Genomic DNA, 17,662 nt, shown 5'->3' with positions numbered 1-17,662 from the left:
CGATTTTAATGCCCCTCTGTGTCATTATCAACTTTTGATTGGTACAGTCAGTGACGCTATCAGGGTTTCAGGATAATTGACAGTTTTCAGTCTCGTAGGTTTTGAGGGATTGTCTGTGCGGTGGAAGTCATTGAACCGTGAAACTGAACGAGTGAATTACCTCAGAAAGCCCTGATGGGGAGCTTTGTGTGTTTGGTGAAGGTCAAAGAGAAAATGATGCATTCACAGAATTATCAAAGACAAGCTGTGGATACTTGATGCTGCAAGCAGATTGGAATTCATTATCTTTTGGATTAAAACAACAACAACATACTTATTCTTTGTTAGATTTGAATGTGTTGACCTTGACATTTTTTTCTTGATAAATTGCTTTTTAAAGATGAATGTCTTGTTTTACCATCTCAATGAGCATCGCCTTGTAAGTTCACTGTGACCCAACAGTGGCCAGTGAGGCCAGCGGCTGGGTCTCAGGACAATTCCCCAGATAATAAGAGACAAACGCTGAATGGGATGTGAAAGTAAACCAGTCTCATGGAACAAGGTGAGATTGAAATTCATTTTCAGATTCAGATTATGAGATTGCAGGCCCCTCCAGTAATTACAGCCATGAAACAAGGCGTGTAGATGGTGCATTGAGATAGGACAGTGCGCTTAATTCATCTCCATCCCAATCAGCTGATGAGTCAAAATGCTTAATGTATTTATCAAATTAGTTTCATTCCATTGCTTCTCATTGAAACATCAGAGGAGTTTATCAAAGTGAAGTTTGATGAAATAGAGATTTAATGCCTTTCCCATGATGAATTAAATGTGATGGTTCATTGCAGCCTGGCAGCTTTAGCTCCTTCATCACAGGATTTGTCTTTATTTGAACACCTTGACCTTGATCGCTTGCATCAGTGGAATTGAACACTGCCAGCATCTATCTTTCCCTTTGGCTTTGTAAATGCACTTTACTAGAGATATATCCGCAAGAGGCGATTTCACGGTAAATCCCAGGAAGAGGAAGCTAGAAGTCCCCATGACAGAGGTGCCAGTGGATGATTGGATTTGAACGCTGTTGACAAAGCCCTCTCAACTGAAAGATCTGCCACAATCCTTCTTGGATCCTAATTGTCAGCACTGCTAAGCTGTTGGCGATGATCTCCACTGGCAGGCGGGTGAGTTGGTGGCACAGCGGGACTATACTTCAGACCTCTATGATTACATCAAAAACTTGAGCTTGTTCTCACTTTAGAGAGGTTTGTCTCCTGCCAACCTCCAAACACTTCAGCAGTCTGGTTTGTCTGTGTGCAGCAGGTGTAGCAGCTCTGGTGACCACGAAAAGGTCAGGTTCTTACAATTTGTTCTCACACTGCCTGAAAACGTTTCGTTTGATTGGAGAAAAAAAGAAGAGATTTTTCCTTTATCTAAGAAAAGAAATAAAACAAATTAAATGCACGTTAAGTCATCCAGATATGTGCTTTTTTTTTTGTCCGTTCCCTCAAACCAGATGGCTGATCAGATTTCAGACTCAGGCTTCTGCAAGACAATTAGGGAACAAGATTGCTTTTTGGGGAAGAGGGTTTGGTTTAAGTAGATGTCAAATTAAAGGCCTTCCCACACAAAGTCACACATTACACAAGCACACATTACAGAGGCGCACACACACACACACTCACACCCAATACATAGAAATGCACACACATATACACATATGCCCATGTACACACACGCACATGCACACATGGCTTAAACGCCTATTCACACACACCAACACACACACACACACACACACACACACACACACACACACACACACACATGCACACAAACAAACAGACACTCACACACTACATGAGCACACATTACACATACACACACACGCATGCACACAGGCACATCCACCACACACTATATGTCTGTGTGTGTCCATGTGTGGGTCCTGGGCGTGTCCATGTCTTTTGGTGTCGGTGCTCCCTGTGAAGCGGTGAGGTCATGTACAGAAATCTGTCTCCGACCACCTCCTGATGGAACACCGCACCTCTTTTAAGGTCAGCTGCACAAACTCTGCCATGCAGGTTGATACAGGGACTCATTAATGTTTTATTGGTCTATTATCCAGGCCGGACGGGGGACATTCATTTCCCGTTTCTGGAATTCAAATATTCTTTAGTCTTGACATTTCTCCTACCATGTCTGAGGCGAACCCCCACTCTCTCTCTCTCATACTCTCATACTCTCTCTCTCTCTCTCTCTCTCTCTTCTCTCTCTCTCTCTCTCTCTCTCTCTCTCTCTCTCTCTCTCTCTCTCTCTCTCTCTCTCTCTCTCTCTCTCTCTCTCTCTCACTGCGCTGGGCTTCATCTGCAATGCTGTCACCGCACCGTATTCCACACCGGATGCGCTGTTTTTTAAGAGTGGCACGAGTGCGAGCACAGCATGGTTTCAGGTGGGTGGAACTGGGGAATTGATACTCAGTCATTCCGACACCCCTCTTCCTCCTCTGCAGGGTGGATAAAGATCTGGCCATCCATCTTTGTGTCTCTCCCATGTCAGCTCAGGGTAGCGAACGTGGGTACCTGGTAGTCGGAGACAACAAGAACAAAGCAGGAACATTACTTTAATCTCTCGGCGCTGTTAATTCCTACCTCTGCCATCATCCAGGAGGCAGAGCGTTGTGTATCTCAGCTTCCCCCTTATGAACAATCCATCACTGTTAGTGCCCCTCTCCAGAGTGCGCTTGCTCCTTTTTTTAAAAAACCTGCTCACCACTATGCTTTGCTTTCAAAAGACGATGCTTGCCGGAAGAACTGCAATACATTGTTTTCCACAGTTGACTGTTCAGACCAGCATCTCGCCGCTCCTCCCATTGGAATAAAGCACACGTGAGCAGTCACATTTATAGGAGGCATTGCAGCCCTGCATTTTTATGTGGATCTCTTAATAGGCTATCAACGGTACCTTCAGAATTTGTAATCGACACCTGGCGTTCGGCTTTGTCTGTGATTTCGACTTGACCTGTAATGAACTGTAAAACTAATGACATCCGTGTGAGATTACTCAACATGAAAGCAAACTGTTGTACATGGGCTCCCATCAAGCGTGATATTAAAATGTCCACTTTTACATCTTTCCGCCCAAGCTCTGTAGAAACCCCAGGCTGTTTCGGCCCGACGTGATAGGAACCGGAGGCTAATGACTCAAGCAGACGGCCGTGGGCATTAGACAACTTCATTTATGAAATAGTCAACCTCCCGTGTAGCGATACATTCACATTACCCCGCCACACTTGAGAGATCTGCTGTCACAGCCACTGAGCAATGCTGATGTCCCTTCCTACCTGCATTCATCTTACTCTCCGGAGGTAATGGTCTTCTCAGGTCATTTGCGGATTAGGGTCTCGATCATTCATCTCACACACCTGCAATCCTGAGGACTGCGTGGTCCTCTCCGGCGCGTACCGGGATGTTTAGCAGAAAGAGAAAATACACATGCTCAATCATTCCTTTCCACCTGTTTTGAAAACCCAGTGCTGCCTAACCAGGAGAGGGCTATCCATGTGCATGCAGGATATCTTCACGTGATTTGTGTGTATAATTTGCAGGCTTGTGCCTCAGAGAAATCAGGATTTGCTGCCTTTTGTTTTTTCTCTTTTATGATTTTATGATGTTGAATGATAATTATCTCTCCCTGTGAGCGTTTAAGTGTTTGTGGGTGAATGTTTAGCGTGTTAGTCAAGGTTGTAATACCTGGTAAGCGTCTCTGGAGATGTCTAATACAAAGAACGTAAGATCATGAAGACAGTTTGATTTTAGCTTTAGCTCAAGCACAGACGGATCTGAACGCCCGACAGGAGACATGCGAATTAATCCTGTTAATGGAGATGATTCAGACACATATGACACATACAACCATTAATCTTTTCATGCTGAATGAGGCCTGTTCAACATTTGCAGGATGTTGAAAAATGACATGCTTAGGTACACCATCGGATCAGTGTCGTGCAAACATTTCCAAAGAGCTTTTTATCTTTCAACATGAATTGTTCAACTGTGGTCTTGTTGCAATTCTGCATTCAATATTCAAGGTCCATTATGATGAGAGGAGAGCAAAACACAAAAGTGTCTGTAGCTGAGGCCCACAAACCTGAATGATCCCTTCAGGGTTCAGCTCTACACTGTTCTCTTCCCCTTTCTTGCTTTCACTCGCCGTGATACTGCTCCCTGTATCTTTCACAAGCTGTTTGACTAACGGAGGGTCACAGGGGACGTGTACCACGTTCGGTCACAACGTGAAAGCATTAGCCGGTGCCAGCAGGTGCGTAATTATATATGAAACAGGCTTTTGAAAAAAAAAAAAAAGCATCATCACGATGGCATCAAGAAAGTAGGCCAGGTAGAAGAGACTTCACAGAAGTCCTATTTATTCCTCACCCACTTCAAATGTGCAACTTTGCATTTGAAGTTGTGAAATAATCCAAGGTCAGTGTAGGTATTTCAAGACTTATTAAAAATAACTTTACATGATAAAATAAGCCTCCGGAGCGGTTTCTTTAAAAAGAATGTGTCCTCTTCTTGCTCTTCTAGCTGCTGTCCTCACTGTGTGTCTATTCTCTGTGTTTCAGGTACGGTGACATGGTGCCAAAAACCATCGTGGGGAAGGTGTTCGGGTCCATCTGCTCTCTGAGTGGGGTGCTGGTCATCGCCTTGCCTGTCCCTGTCATAGTGTCAAACTTCAGCCGCATCTACCACCAAAGCCAGCGGGCGGAGAAGCGACGAGCCCAAAGGGTACTGACTCTCGCCCTTCCTCTGCCGCTCTCTTCCTGTTTCTCTCTATCTCTCCTTATTTTGCTTCTATCTGCCCCTCTCTTCTGTCCCTGTCTTATCCACACGCAACAGAATGACAGGCCAAACGCTATCTCCCAGAATAATAATCTGTTATTGTGCTTGTGTGTATGTCTGTATTGGGTGAGCTAGACTTGCTTTGGGTATATTTCAGTGGGGATGAAATAAGAAAGGAGTGACAATGACTAAACAAATGATCTCCAGAGTTTTGTGTCAGCAGCTTTTCACTGGCAATATGTGCATTTCTCAATTCAAAGTGTTTGTTAATGCAAAATTTCCTAATCGTAGATTTCAGCAAAGCCTCTCCCTACTAAATACTGTGGCAGCCGGGGGGGAGACAGAGCCAATTAGTGTGACAGCAAAGCGTCAGAGGCTAAAACAGAGGTCTGTTTGTTTAAACAGAAATCGCGGCTTGCTAAAATCCGTGCTGCGAAGATTCGAGGCACTAATGCCTATATGCACTACAAACAAAATGGGTTCCTGATCAACTCACTGAAGGAGGTAACGGGGCCAAGCAGCGGCTTGGGGGCTGACTGACCGGGGCCTCGCTGACGTCTGCATGCTGCTCTGCTCGGGGGTCCATGCCACCAAGCGCAGGGGGAGGGGGTGCTTATCATGCTGTAACCCAGGGGGGCTGCTGTCATTCCAGTGCTTCAGTGTGATCGTCCTCTCTTTTACATCACACCTCTCAGCCGCAGCATTGACATCCTTCGTCAACACTCTCTCTCTCTCTCTCTGTCCATACAGCAGGAGGGCCAGGCAGGCATCCTCGCCTTCTGGTGGAGCTCAGCCATTCCAGTCACACTGACTCATGACCCAGCTCTGCATGTCTGTCCAACAGGGTTTGGAGGGGAAGGAGGGAACCAGAGGCTTCCTGGACAGTTGGTCGCCCAAGGAGGCTGTCGGCTCGGCCTGCATCTCCTCTAAACTCTGTTTCTGATCTGCTGTGTGTTCCGTGTGTTATTTCTCGAGCATCCAGGTTGTAGTGCAGACTAACACGACATACCTTCCATCCCAGAGCCGTGCAGAGCTTCATCAAAGTGTGTGGTGTGATCGTGTTCCGGAATCTGTGCTGTGTTTGGTGCAGTCTGTTCGATCTGTGTCTAGGTGTGCCACTGCTGTTGCACTGAAATGAGTTCAGTTTTAATTTGACTTTTCTGGTCCTTCTCACCTAAACCGGCGAAAGAATGAAAAAAGCAAGTCCATCCGTGAAACATGTTGTAATCAGTCAGTGTATCTATGCATCTCTAAAACGTCCCCATCTCACCAGGTTCTCAGTAGATTGGCTGCTGTGCTACAGATCAGCATTTCAACCCCCTGCTTTTCGTACTCTCCACTACATCACCTAGCCGTTGCCTGACACTGTCTTTCCATGAAGAGTCTGAGCCTGCTCACTTACTTTTTCCTTTTTCCCTTTGTGTGTTCCAAGGCCTCCAAGGAGGCAGGAAAAGCCCTGGTGGCGAAGGCCGCAGGCCCTCCCTTTGAGATCCAGCATCATCATCTGCTGCACTGCCTGGAGAAAACCACGGTAAAATCTCCTCTCTTCTGATTTTTGTTTTATTTCATGAATTAAAACCTTTCTACTATCGTGCTATGACTCACTGTAAAAAGTAGCTCCTCTTATGTAGTGTTCCATTACCGGGACAGTTTGTGCTGTATCACCAGCTGTGTCCGTCTGTTACCATGTTTTGCAAATAGAAACAAAGTAAGTTCCTTCATTCATGCACAAACTGCAGAATCTATTTCATGCGAGTTAAAAATAGCTCTAAATGGGGCTGGGAAATGTTGAGTCCCCTCGCCAGCAACATGCTAAAGATAACATGACCGCCAGTCAGTTACATTATTTCCTCCAAACAAACCAGCACACTTAATTTTACACTATCCATAATTTAGAGGAGCAATAGTCTCTTTAAAGCCTGGCCGTGACTCAAGTTTTACACTTGCAGCTCTAAACCCTGTGTGGAGACATGGGCAGACAGTAAATCAGTGTTGCTCATCACAAATCATCCTCCCCCAAGTAAAAGGCTCTCCTGTCATCTGGGAAACGCTCCATGAAGGCTTCATGCCATTCAGATGGCAGCGCTCATGTGTACATCAGGCCTCTCATGACGTGCACTATAAATGGCAGAGAGGAGAGCAGAAGTGACAGAGGGAAGGTGTAAGAAAAAGGAGGCACGATTCGGCGCCTGGCATGGGATTCCACGCGGTGTCACTCTGCCACCTGCCGGCAGAGTCGGAGACATCCTTGGAGGCTGACCTTCAAGTCAAGCTCATTTGTCACAGGGATAACAGTTGTGAATGTTTTCACAGATGGCACTTAATATGGACATCTGGGCCAATATTTTCCTATTCCCTTGATGATTCATTTTCCAATTATTAAACAATTTCGCTGTGGATTCTGCTTCGTCTGCTGCGTCGCTGCTGTGGAACATCTTTACTCATTATTTAACGGACCCAATCGTTGATGTAATAGAGTGATTCACGGGCATCATCAAATCCAGATTTTCCCCTCACTGCCTTCCCCTCCACAGAACCACGAGTTTGTGGACGAGCAGACGTTCCAGGCCAACTGCATGGAGATCTCCACGATGAACAAGTCAGGGTCCCGCAACTCCTCGATGTCGTCGTCGCCGCACAGACTCAGCTCGTGCTGCTCGCGACGAAACAGGAAGAAGAGCAGCTTCAGCCTGCCCAGCACAAACAACCAGGAGCTCAGCACCATACAGATTAGAGAGAGGCCAGTGGTCAACAGGTGGGTGGTCTCTTTCACTCCTTTTCCCTCTTTCCAAATCTACGTCTGTTCTCTCTCATATTAAAGTCTCATGCACATCACTGCTCCTGTAAAATAAGACAAGCTACATTTTGTTGATTCCATGCAGGGACAGTAAAGGCAAAAACATTCATATCTTTTTCATACCCTCTAAAATGGCCAGTTTCTCAAAATAGCTCTGCAGATAAACCGACTGGTGTATCAGCGGAAAGTTTTGTTTTTATTATAGCCTCTGTATCTGCCACTGAGATTTTTGTTGACGATGATTGATGTAAAAGTGATAAACAACACATCCTTCCAGGGACAGTGTTCCCGTCACTCTGGACTATCCACAGCACTGTGAATAATTTCCATTAGAACGACTTTCTACCGAAGTTGTAGTCCCTAATCTCTGTGAAAACTGTTGACAGCTTTTTCTGTGGATTATTCAGTGCGACGAGGACACTGTGGCTACGAAGAGGGGTCGCTGCCATATGGACACATAATACATGAAGTAGCCGTGTTTCTAAATATCACAAGGGGAGAGTGGGTAAATGTGGTTATTATTATTATTATTTTTATGAATTATTTATAGCACATTACAAAAAAAAAAATCATTTCATTATTTGGTAGAGAACTCGACTCCTTTAAATGGAACTTGTGTGTGTGCCCAGATTTTCTCATTTCCAAACAATTTTGTGATGTTTTGTTGATCCAGCACTCATCAAAAGATTTTCTTACTGGATTGCTATTTTTTATTCCTAACAATTTAACCTTATAATTTAATTTGAATTAACATGCAAAAAAAAGGAAACCTAAAATTAAATGTGTTTTCTATGCAGCAAAAAACCCTTTATTATGTCAGTTTTTACTGAAATTAGAGAAATTACTTGAATAAGAATAACTGCAGTCCACTTTGAAAACTAACATATACCTTAATGAGCAACAAGAGCTACTTTTCCTGTCCCTCTTTGTGGAGAATGCCTGTTTCCGAAGTGTGGCTTTATTAGAATATAGAAGCTCTGAAAGGACTCTGTGTGATGCAGGCTTTGTGTAATACATTCACAAGGTCAGGCCTCTCACCCTCTTTCATCCTGTGTTCTCTCCTGCAGCCGCTCCTGCCTGAATGCCAAACTCGACGGTACTGTGCCCTTGAAATGTGACGAAGCTTACATCACTCCCTCCATGGTCCGCCTGTCTGCCCCGGTGATGACCTCATCGGACGGGGACGGCTCCACAACCGCCATCGCGTACTCGCAGAGCAACATTGTCCGAGTATCTGCCTTGTAGATGTCACGCTTATCTTATCAGCTAACTGGTCTCGAGGAGAACCAGATGCTGAGGAGAGGGACCACCGAGCATCAACCTGCCATAATCTAGAGGGATTATAAGATTAGCAGAGGGGGGGAAGGGGGGGGGGGGGGTTTGAAGTAGTGATCTCATCTGATGTCAAACTCTGCATGGTATTAAAATGATGTGGACGGCTGCCTTGGAATAAAAGCGACCAGCAGATCTTGCTACATTAAGCACAGAAGAGCGAGGAAGGGTTTCAAGGATTGCGTGTTTTTTTTTGTTGTTGCCTAAACATACTGAGAAAAAAAACTTTATTTTTGAATATGTAATGTTGGTGTATTTGTTGTCTTCTGATTCAGAGGAGGAAAAGATGTTGTTTCAAGGTCATGCTTGGTGACCTTAATTGACAAAGCACATATTCCATACCTGGGGGCCATATTTGTGAATATTCAAACAATCTATGTGCACATTCACTTCGGTCGGCACCCAGTTATATAGATTGTTTTTTCAGAAAACCCTAATTGACTGGTTTCTAATCGTCCCCTCACTGTTGTAAATGCAAAAATCATGAATCCAGAGGAATGAATAACCGTTATGAATATTCATTAACTGACTCATTAACATGTCCATGTCATCGCTTGATGAGTAAAATATGCTACCCATCCCGACATGTTTGTGAAATGTGCAAGTGAAAGTCAAAACCACAAAATATGTGTTAGCTTACATATTTGACATTCTGATATGAATCTAAATGTCGAAGCCATTGTCATCAATGAAAAAAACAGGGTACATATTAGTTAGGCTACAAGGTAGAGATGTAAGTGAATGTTCTTTGCAACACTTAACTAATACTAACCCTAATGTGGACACACATAGTATTGACCTGGGAATCCAAATGAAAGAGGGTTGAGCATCAATTCCACTGATTTCCTGTTATATCACCACATTCAAAGGCAAGGTCGCACTGTGTCAAAGGGCCATTTTGTACATTTTTCATATTGTAAATATCTCAGAACTTTATCAACTGCATTTGAAGTTGGCTCCTCTAATTTCTAGATTTAGTTGACAGTTGTTGGCATTCTCTTTCTGTCTGTTACCTGGTTGAATTAAGGATTTGCATGCTGTCATTGCAGAATTCTGTTTTATTAAAAGTATGTCTCTTCTTCTTGTCGGAGGTTTGTCAGTAAAAATTGGAAAAATGGAGAAAGGAAATCACAACGAGGCTGGTATGTTATGTAAATTCTGCAACACTTTGCTTTTAATGAAATACAAACCTTGTCATGGGGTACATATATATATATAAAGGGGTAAGGAAGGACGAATAATCACACATTGTGCATTTGGTTGAGTGGATAGAATAAATACTGTAGCTCTACTGAAACATCCACTTAATGAGCCATGTCTTTTTCTTTTTTTATATGTATATACTAAAACACAATTAGGTTGATTTCATAACGTTTGTCTCCTGATTGCTCCAACAGCATCACTAATGGCGGCGATGGGATGATAATTAGGTGATGCTGGAGGACATGTGGGGACCTGACTGGCCCAGTGGTGGGTCCAGGCTCTAGGGTCTCTGGAGACACACGCACAGGCCTCACCGGGTTGTTTGACGGAAAACACGGCAGCCTCCGCCCCGCTGAGCTGATTGCATTGGTCCAGGCTGCTTCTCACAGCATGCAGCGCCTCAGCTCAGCAGTGTTAAGTGATTGCTGAGAAGGCAGCCTGCATAAAATCTGAGATAACACAGCGGCGTATAACATAATAAACCTCCTATATACCTAAATACAAATCACACTTTGGGTGCGTGACATTTAATTCAGTTAAGATTGGAACACAATGGATAGACCAATTTTTGGTAATGAATATCGACCGGTCATTTGGTCTGGTGTCACTGAGCGGTGAGCGCGGCTTTAACCTTATTTCTTATTCTGTCAAATTCTGTGCGGAACTGTGGGTTGACTGCAGCGTATATTATGGGGTCGGTCAGTGACGTTACACAGGAAACAGACACTGACAGGATCTCCACATCCTGCATGATGTTGATCTGGAAAAGTAGAGGATTAAAAAGAAAATGTTACAGATGATTCAGAAAGACTGTAAAGGCTGTCAGTCATTAAACACACACACGCAAACACAAAATATGTCACACTTTCACATCTCTACTTCACACTGGCTTGTTTCTTTTGGTCCTAAATGTGATGTCACAGCTTTTTACTAAATGCTTGTAAAATTGCATCCGTGCTTCTGTGATAACTCACCGGTGTATCCTTGTTTTTGTGAACGATTAAATTCACCAGGATAGTCGTGATCAGCGGCAGCCAGAACAAGAGGAAGGTTACAATTATGTAACCCGCACGCTTCGCCATTTTGCTTTCTTTCTTTTTGTTCGCTCTCTCTTTACTTGCTTTTGATGGCATCATGCAAACTGCACCTTCTACCTCAATGTTGGGAGCCTCTGTTTCTGGAGCGTTAACTTCGACAGGAGGTAATGAAGACACTTGATCTACTGTGACAGCCGGGGTTTGTCCTCCACTTGTGTCCTCGCCCTGTTCTGGTTTAATCTGTAAAACAGCAATAGATTCAGGATCTTCTGAGCAGGGAACACGGGGGCTGGTTCCTGTCATTTCAGTGGGTGCCTTGTCAGTTTCCACTTTCTCTTTGGTTTGGTTTTCTGTGTTAAATTTGCTTGACACCTTCTGTGGCTCTGCAGTTGAGCTCTTAACACTGACAGCGGCACCTCTATTTGACGGTTTTGCTTCCACTCTCGTGGTACAGGGGTTGGACTGCTCTGTTTTAAATGGTTTCTCTTCAGTCTGCAGTCGCACTGCAACCTGCTTTGCAGGAGGGCACGGTTGTTCTGTTTCCAAGTCTGTTATCTCCACAGTGTTCTGCAATTCTTTCTCCGAACCAGACACACATTGTGCAGGTTTTATTGGGGTCAGTGGAGCAGTTGAAGAATCTATCTTTGATGAACACACTTCAGCTTTTGTCACCGGCTCAACCGGGGCAGCAGGTGGAGAGGTCTGCTTTTGCTCAGACTGTCCATTTTCCACAATCGTGGTTTCTTCGGTCTTTTGTTTATCCTCTGTTTTTTCTTTCTTGGGGAGTGGAAAAGTACCTTTGTCGAATACTTTGCGATTGTGTGACCTCACAATGGCAAATATGCCAGCATAGAATCCAATGATTAGACCGAAGCAGGCGGCCCACAGTGGGAACAGCATGTAAAGTCCAAAGGTGTCATAGGAGGCTAACATTTCTCTCTGTAATCCTTTGCACCTTACGTGCACGGGTGAGTCCTTTACAAATATGAGACAATAAACAGCCACCACAATCGCCACGGTCCACGTGAGAGGAATCAGCACTTTGATCCGTCTTCCTCGCTGGCGTATTTTGAAGGGTTGTGCAATGGCCTGGTACCTTTCTGCACTGATGCATGCCAGCGTTAACAGCTGGATCGAGCAGCAGAAAGAGAACGAGGCCACTTGAGCATCACAGAGCTTCTCGTCCACATGTCCGTACTGATGCGCAGCCACAACGATGGTCAAGAGGAAGGGACAGTCCATCACACACCGCAGGCTGTCTATGATCGCAAGATTCACCACCAGCGCATTGGTCGAAGTTTGCAGCGACTTTTGGTGATAAACTGCCAGTATCACAAAAATGTTGGCAGCGATTCCAACCACAGAGGTCATTAACAGCACCAAGCTGTTTGCCACCACAAAGGTGATGTCAACGTACTCCTCCCAAACGGTGCTGTTCCCAAAGTCCCGTGCAGGCGCAGCTTTAGCTCTCATCTCTGAGTTCAGAGGATCGACATGTTTAGTTCTGTATCGTCACACGCGGACCAAATTTACACTGAGCTGTGTGATTCTCCGCTGAGCGACTGAGATTAATGAGTGAACCCTAAGCCTGGACAAGTTACGCCGAAGTATCCGCCCTTTTCATTATCACCCCGCGGCACCAGCGGCCACCTGGGAGTCCTCACTGTTCACATTCATTAAAAACTGTGCTGTGTATTCACAGCAGAGACAAATGGATAGAACGGATGGCTGATCAAGGAAAAGCTGTAACGTCACTATTTTCTCAACCCTGATATCCAACTTCTTGAAATGCAGTAATGATGACGGGATGAACCTATAGTTTATCTCTGTGTGTCTATGTGTGTGTGTGTGTGTGTGTGTGTTTGTGAACTCAACAGCTATCCATTTCATTTAATACAGCACCACACAAAGGTTAAAAGCTCTGCATTAGCTATGCCAGATGGATGACTTGGGAGTTCTTGAATTGGCTCAGGAAATAAGGGGAGCCATGCTGCTGGATTATAGCATGACATTGTGTAATCCTGTTTGGAGATAAAGTGTGAAATGCTCTTTGCTTCAGATCTGAAAGCTTATGGACTATGCCAAATCTGGGATTAGATCAACACAATACATCTTTCTCCTGACCAGCCTACATATTAGACTGATCAAATGTCTCTCAAACGACATAAACAGGAAGCTCTGGAGAAGAAAACTGCGGTAAAGTCGTCGATCTTCTCAGCGGCAACAGATAACTGTGAATATTTGAGGACGTTGTAAACGGAGAGAAAACACATCAAGCAACTTGTTGAAATGGAGATAATGAGACAAAGGGGGAGTTGCAAATGAAAAATGCTTTATTTAGAATTTGACACTCATCGACAATATTTACATCAAGCAGGTGAAGCAAGATGGAGAGAACAGGATGAAATAAAAAGTCATGTTTTTTTTGTATTTTCTCCCAACAAAGCCTAATGAATCCAAAAACTTGATATATCTTTATAATGACTTTACTCCATCATGGGCACCAATTGCAATCCTACTACAAACAAATTAAACAAAGTCATGAGAATTAAATCTCTAGTTACCAATTGTATTGTGATGTAAAGTGAAAGATGTGTGGAACAACCAAGTGACATTTTGATATGTCAAAATGTTTTGGTCGTTTTAATAAAATAATTAAAATATTGTCAGATTCAATGACGTTATTGCAAATGTTTATTCTCTTATCGTCAAATGTAACATCATGGTTAAAACATGGTTAATTAAAATTATAAACTAAAATCAAAGCAATACAATTAAGTAAATCACAATATAATAAACAATCATTAAAAAAAAATTAATCCCAGTTGCTAAATCAATAGTTCAAATTCTCTTTAATAGCATCCTGTCTCTTCCTCTTTATCCACTGATGCGTGTAAGTCTTGGCTGAGGTGACTCAGTGCGGGCGGTGGCGTGTGCCATGTGAGACTCGACGTGACGGGTTGGATTGTCATTATGTCATCATTCCCCGAACTGTTTAATCCCCCTCTGAACTGTCGACAAAGATTGAAAAGCACAGAGTATAACCCCGACACAGGCTCACCATGCAGAGCACAGAGCAGGATACCAAGAAAAATATTTTGCTGTCTCACTGAATCAACATCGGTAAAATACAAGTGCACGCTTATACCCTGTTTTTCAAATCTGAGTTTTTGTTATAGACAATAGCATATTACCTTTATTCTCTGCAACTGAAAATAATATTTTCAGGGCGTAACTCCTGCATTCATACATCTGTTTATAAACAAAATGAAACCTATATACAGTTCACCGCAATGATGAAATGTTGCATTTTGTGCAGCAGAAGTCTGGAAATGTTGGTAAAATACTTTTGCTAAATACAGAAATAAGTCAATGATGTAGCGGAGCTGCCAGTGTCGATGGGATGATGGAGCTGGTAACTGTTTACTTTCATTTTTAAATCAACATTTGCATAATGTTGTTACATAGAAGGAGGCGCTGTGCAGCATATCTTACAATAAAATCCCAGCGCTCGCTCCCGGAAAAACTACTTGTGATATAAAAATTGTTGCACACTCCTCTGTACGTGTGAATCAATATTTCATTACCCAACTCCCTGAAACTGTTAATCACCCAAGTGGCTTTCTGAGAGTCGGAACTCTCTTCACTCACGCTACACCAAAACAGGTCCGGTGCATTTTATTTACGAGCAACAAATCAAAGGTTTGACTCCCTCTCTTGTGTGCAGGCTTCTTAAAAAATTCACAGAGAGGAAAGAAATACAAACATTCATTTCAGTCAGAGTTTCCTGACTCCCTTTTTTTTTCCACATGCACAAAGATCTGCAAACATCGATATGAAAAAGTTTATAGTTTATTGATCGAAGCAAATCACAGATATAAAACCATCTTAATGATCATTCTGATTGGTCTGGAAAAAAACAATGGACAATAAATACTAGAATACCCTGAAGTTTAATGCAGTTCAATACATCTATCTATCTATCTATCTACTGGCCGTCTGTCCGTCCACCTTTCTGTCCATCTGTTCGTCCCTCTGTTGTCTGTCTATCTATCTAACTATCTCTCTCTCTATCTTTCTATGGTCCATCCATCAATCTATATCAGTCTGTTTGCCCTTCCGTCTGTCTGTCGGTCCATCTGGCCTTCTAAGTATCAATCTATCTATCTATTTAATATTGTATTGAATTGCATTACTCCGGAGGTTTCTCTGTTATTCTCTCCACCTCATGAACAGCAGCTGTTAGTCTCTGAGCTGACTCTGTGCTCGTTGACACATCGAAGACGTCTGTGGGAGACGTGAGCCTGTGGATGTGCAGATCTGTGTCCACGGTGAGGCACCGACATTCGACAGCGGAGACAGTCACATTGGCAAAACCCTGCATTGCATGTTGATGTTCTTGTTGAAGGGAATCACATGGCTCCTCCTGTTCAAGGTATGCATGTTGATGCTGACACTAGTGGGTCCATGGGGAATGTATCGTCCACACGACAGCACCTCCAGGGTGGAATCGCGGAACTGTGGGACATAAAAAAAACACATAATCACCCTGTCAGGAAATATACGAGCAGTCGTTTCACAGGCATGACATGCAGATAAGCCTCTGTATTTCTTGTACGAATCTTATTTGGCCGACAGCCGTTATATCTCAGCTCCACACTTTAGCTGCTTACCTGTTTGTTGGAGAGGAAGTAGATGATGGGATTATAGACTGGGCTGGTCTTGGCAAAGTACATGGGCATGGTTGCAAGCAGCGGAGGGATGTAGAGCTCAGGGTCCACAACCACTACCACTGACAGCGCCGTGTAGGGCAGCCAGCAAACAAAAAAAGATACAATCATGGCCAGGACCATATTGATGGCGTGATCGTTCTCCTTGTGGCAGGAACGCCCACCCTGGAGCTCCACACTCCTGTTCAGCTGCATGAGTGGAAAAACACATTTGACCCCTATTAAAAGTTCATCACCTGCTTTTGTCTGTAGGTGGTAGATCGCAATGGAGGTGTGAGTTTTAAAACATTGTTTTAATGGTGTAAAAGTGTGATAAATACGCAGAAGCCGTACTGAACCCACCTTATCCATGGATTTGAGCACTTTGGAGTAACAGTAGATGATGACTGTGACAGGGAGAATGAAGCAGAGGAGGGTGTAGAGGATGAGATAGCTGTAGTTGCTCCACGATCTTTCCTCCCAGGCCAGAGAGCAGGAGGTCTGGACTCCCTCGGGTCCGTAGGAGCTCCAGCCAAACAGCGGAGCCACGGCCCAAAACAAGCAGTAGACCCACACGCATACGAGTCCGTTGACGCTTCTCTGCATGCTCAGTTTAAAACCAGCTCTCGGTTTACATACAACGATGTAGCGCTCGTAGGCGAGCAGGGTCAGAGTGCAGAGGGACACCAAACCTATTGTGGAAAGAGAATCTCAGCTCAAGGGGAATTTTAAAGCACTTTTGGGGCTTTCAAACCCATGTTTTTAAGTCTGTCTAAGGAAATGCAGTTTGTGATGCAGTAATCTTTCAAGACAGCTAAGATAACGTCTCACACAAAAAAACCTTAGCTGTTGTAAAAGCTCTGGGTTTACTCTAAATCAACACTTGATCCCCCAAAATTCGAATAATTTGAAAGCTGTGATGTGAACAGAAAGACTCCTCTCCCACTTTTCCCACAGTGTTATGCAGAGCTTATGTCTTTATCTCTAAACCTCATCCATTGTCTGGTAAATACATCTTCTTTCCTTCTCAATCGATAAGTAACTCTTTCCATCACACAAATACCTGGTTTGACTTCTTCAAAAAGCAACAAAAAAAAAGCCCCAGAACATAAATGTTATAGTAAAGTAACAATGAATTCAGGGGTGAAGCATTTTATCCTATGATCCTTCCTTTAATATATTATATATCCCAAGCATTGTCAAACACATCTCCACTCACCAAAGTAATTGACTGCAAATCCTTGAAACACACAGGCCGTGTGGCCAATGAAGAAATAGCCTTTATAGTTGGTGATTGTTACGACCAAGGAGCCGCACAGGCCGATCATGAGGTCAGACACGGCCAGGCTGAGGATGAAGACGTTCATCGGTTGGAGCAGAGACGGGTTCCTCAGCATCACGGTGATGACCAGGCCGTTGTTGAAAACGGTCAACACTGTATTGATGAACATGAGGAAGGAAAGTATGCTGAAACCAACCCGAGGGAAGATGGTGGGAGACACCGTCGCCATCTCGGCGAGGTTGTACGGAGGACGAGAGCTAGAGCTCCACGCGGTGCTGTTGCTGTCCATGACGCCCTAAATGAAGTCCAGGTGAAACCGCTGTGAGGCCAGAGGACTAAACCCTCAGAATCTGTGCTCAGCTCAGGACACGGCGTCACAGATCTTATCATTTCTGATCCCTCAGCTTTTCTTATTTCTAAGATCTCAGACTGTGCACCTGTCTGATAGAAAAGGCATCAAATGCAATATGAGAAATTGCTCC

At 43.9% G+C, this 17,662-nt stretch overlaps 3 protein-coding genes across 3 annotated transcripts in view; 1 reads left to right on the top strand and 2 right to left on the bottom strand.

Annotated features, from left to right (window-relative positions):
- The window catches only part of LOC133009510 (potassium voltage-gated channel subfamily D member 2-like), a 31,774-nt gene extending 22,912 nt beyond the window's left edge, over positions 1 to 8,862 (top strand). Inside the window, exons 2-6 of the mRNA XM_061077027.1 lie at positions 4,604 to 4,766; positions 5,226 to 5,324; positions 6,253 to 6,351; positions 7,355 to 7,575; positions 8,685 to 8,862. Of these exons, the coding sequence (XP_060933010.1) occupies positions 4,604 to 4,766; positions 5,226 to 5,324; positions 6,253 to 6,351; positions 7,355 to 7,575; positions 8,685 to 8,862 (760 nt within the window). The remainder of the gene's footprint in view (positions 1 to 4,603; positions 4,767 to 5,225; positions 5,325 to 6,252; positions 6,352 to 7,354; positions 7,576 to 8,684) is intronic.
- A 1,894-nt stretch (positions 8,863 to 10,756) lies between these two features.
- On the bottom strand, positions 10,757 to 12,662 carry LOC133009710 (dopamine D2-like receptor). Its single transcript, XM_061077249.1, has 2 exons — positions 11,127 to 12,662; positions 10,757 to 10,912 (listed from the first exon to the last, which is right to left on the bottom strand). Exons 1-2 carry the CDS (start codon positions 12,660 to 12,662, stop codon positions 10,757 to 10,759), a joined length of 1,692 nt encoding a protein of 563 aa, XP_060933232.1.
- Positions 12,663 to 15,551: 2,889 nt separating this feature from the next.
- On the bottom strand, positions 15,552 to 17,469 carry parietopsin. Its single transcript, XM_061075833.1, has 4 exons — positions 17,118 to 17,469; positions 16,262 to 16,590; positions 15,863 to 16,108; positions 15,552 to 15,707 (listed from the first exon to the last, which is right to left on the bottom strand). Exons 1-4 carry the CDS (start codon positions 17,467 to 17,469, stop codon positions 15,552 to 15,554), a joined length of 1,083 nt encoding a protein of 360 aa, XP_060931816.1.
- Positions 17,470 to 17,662: the final 193 nt, after the last annotated feature.

The sequence above is a fragment of the Limanda limanda genome, chromosome 8 (assembly GCF_963576545.1).
Source record: "Limanda limanda chromosome 8, fLimLim1.1, whole genome shotgun sequence".
Lineage (NCBI taxonomy): Eukaryota > Metazoa > Chordata > Actinopteri > Pleuronectiformes > Pleuronectidae > Limanda > Limanda limanda.
Note: the sequence above shows the minus strand (reverse complement) of the source record. Positions and strands in the feature narration are given on the sequence as shown.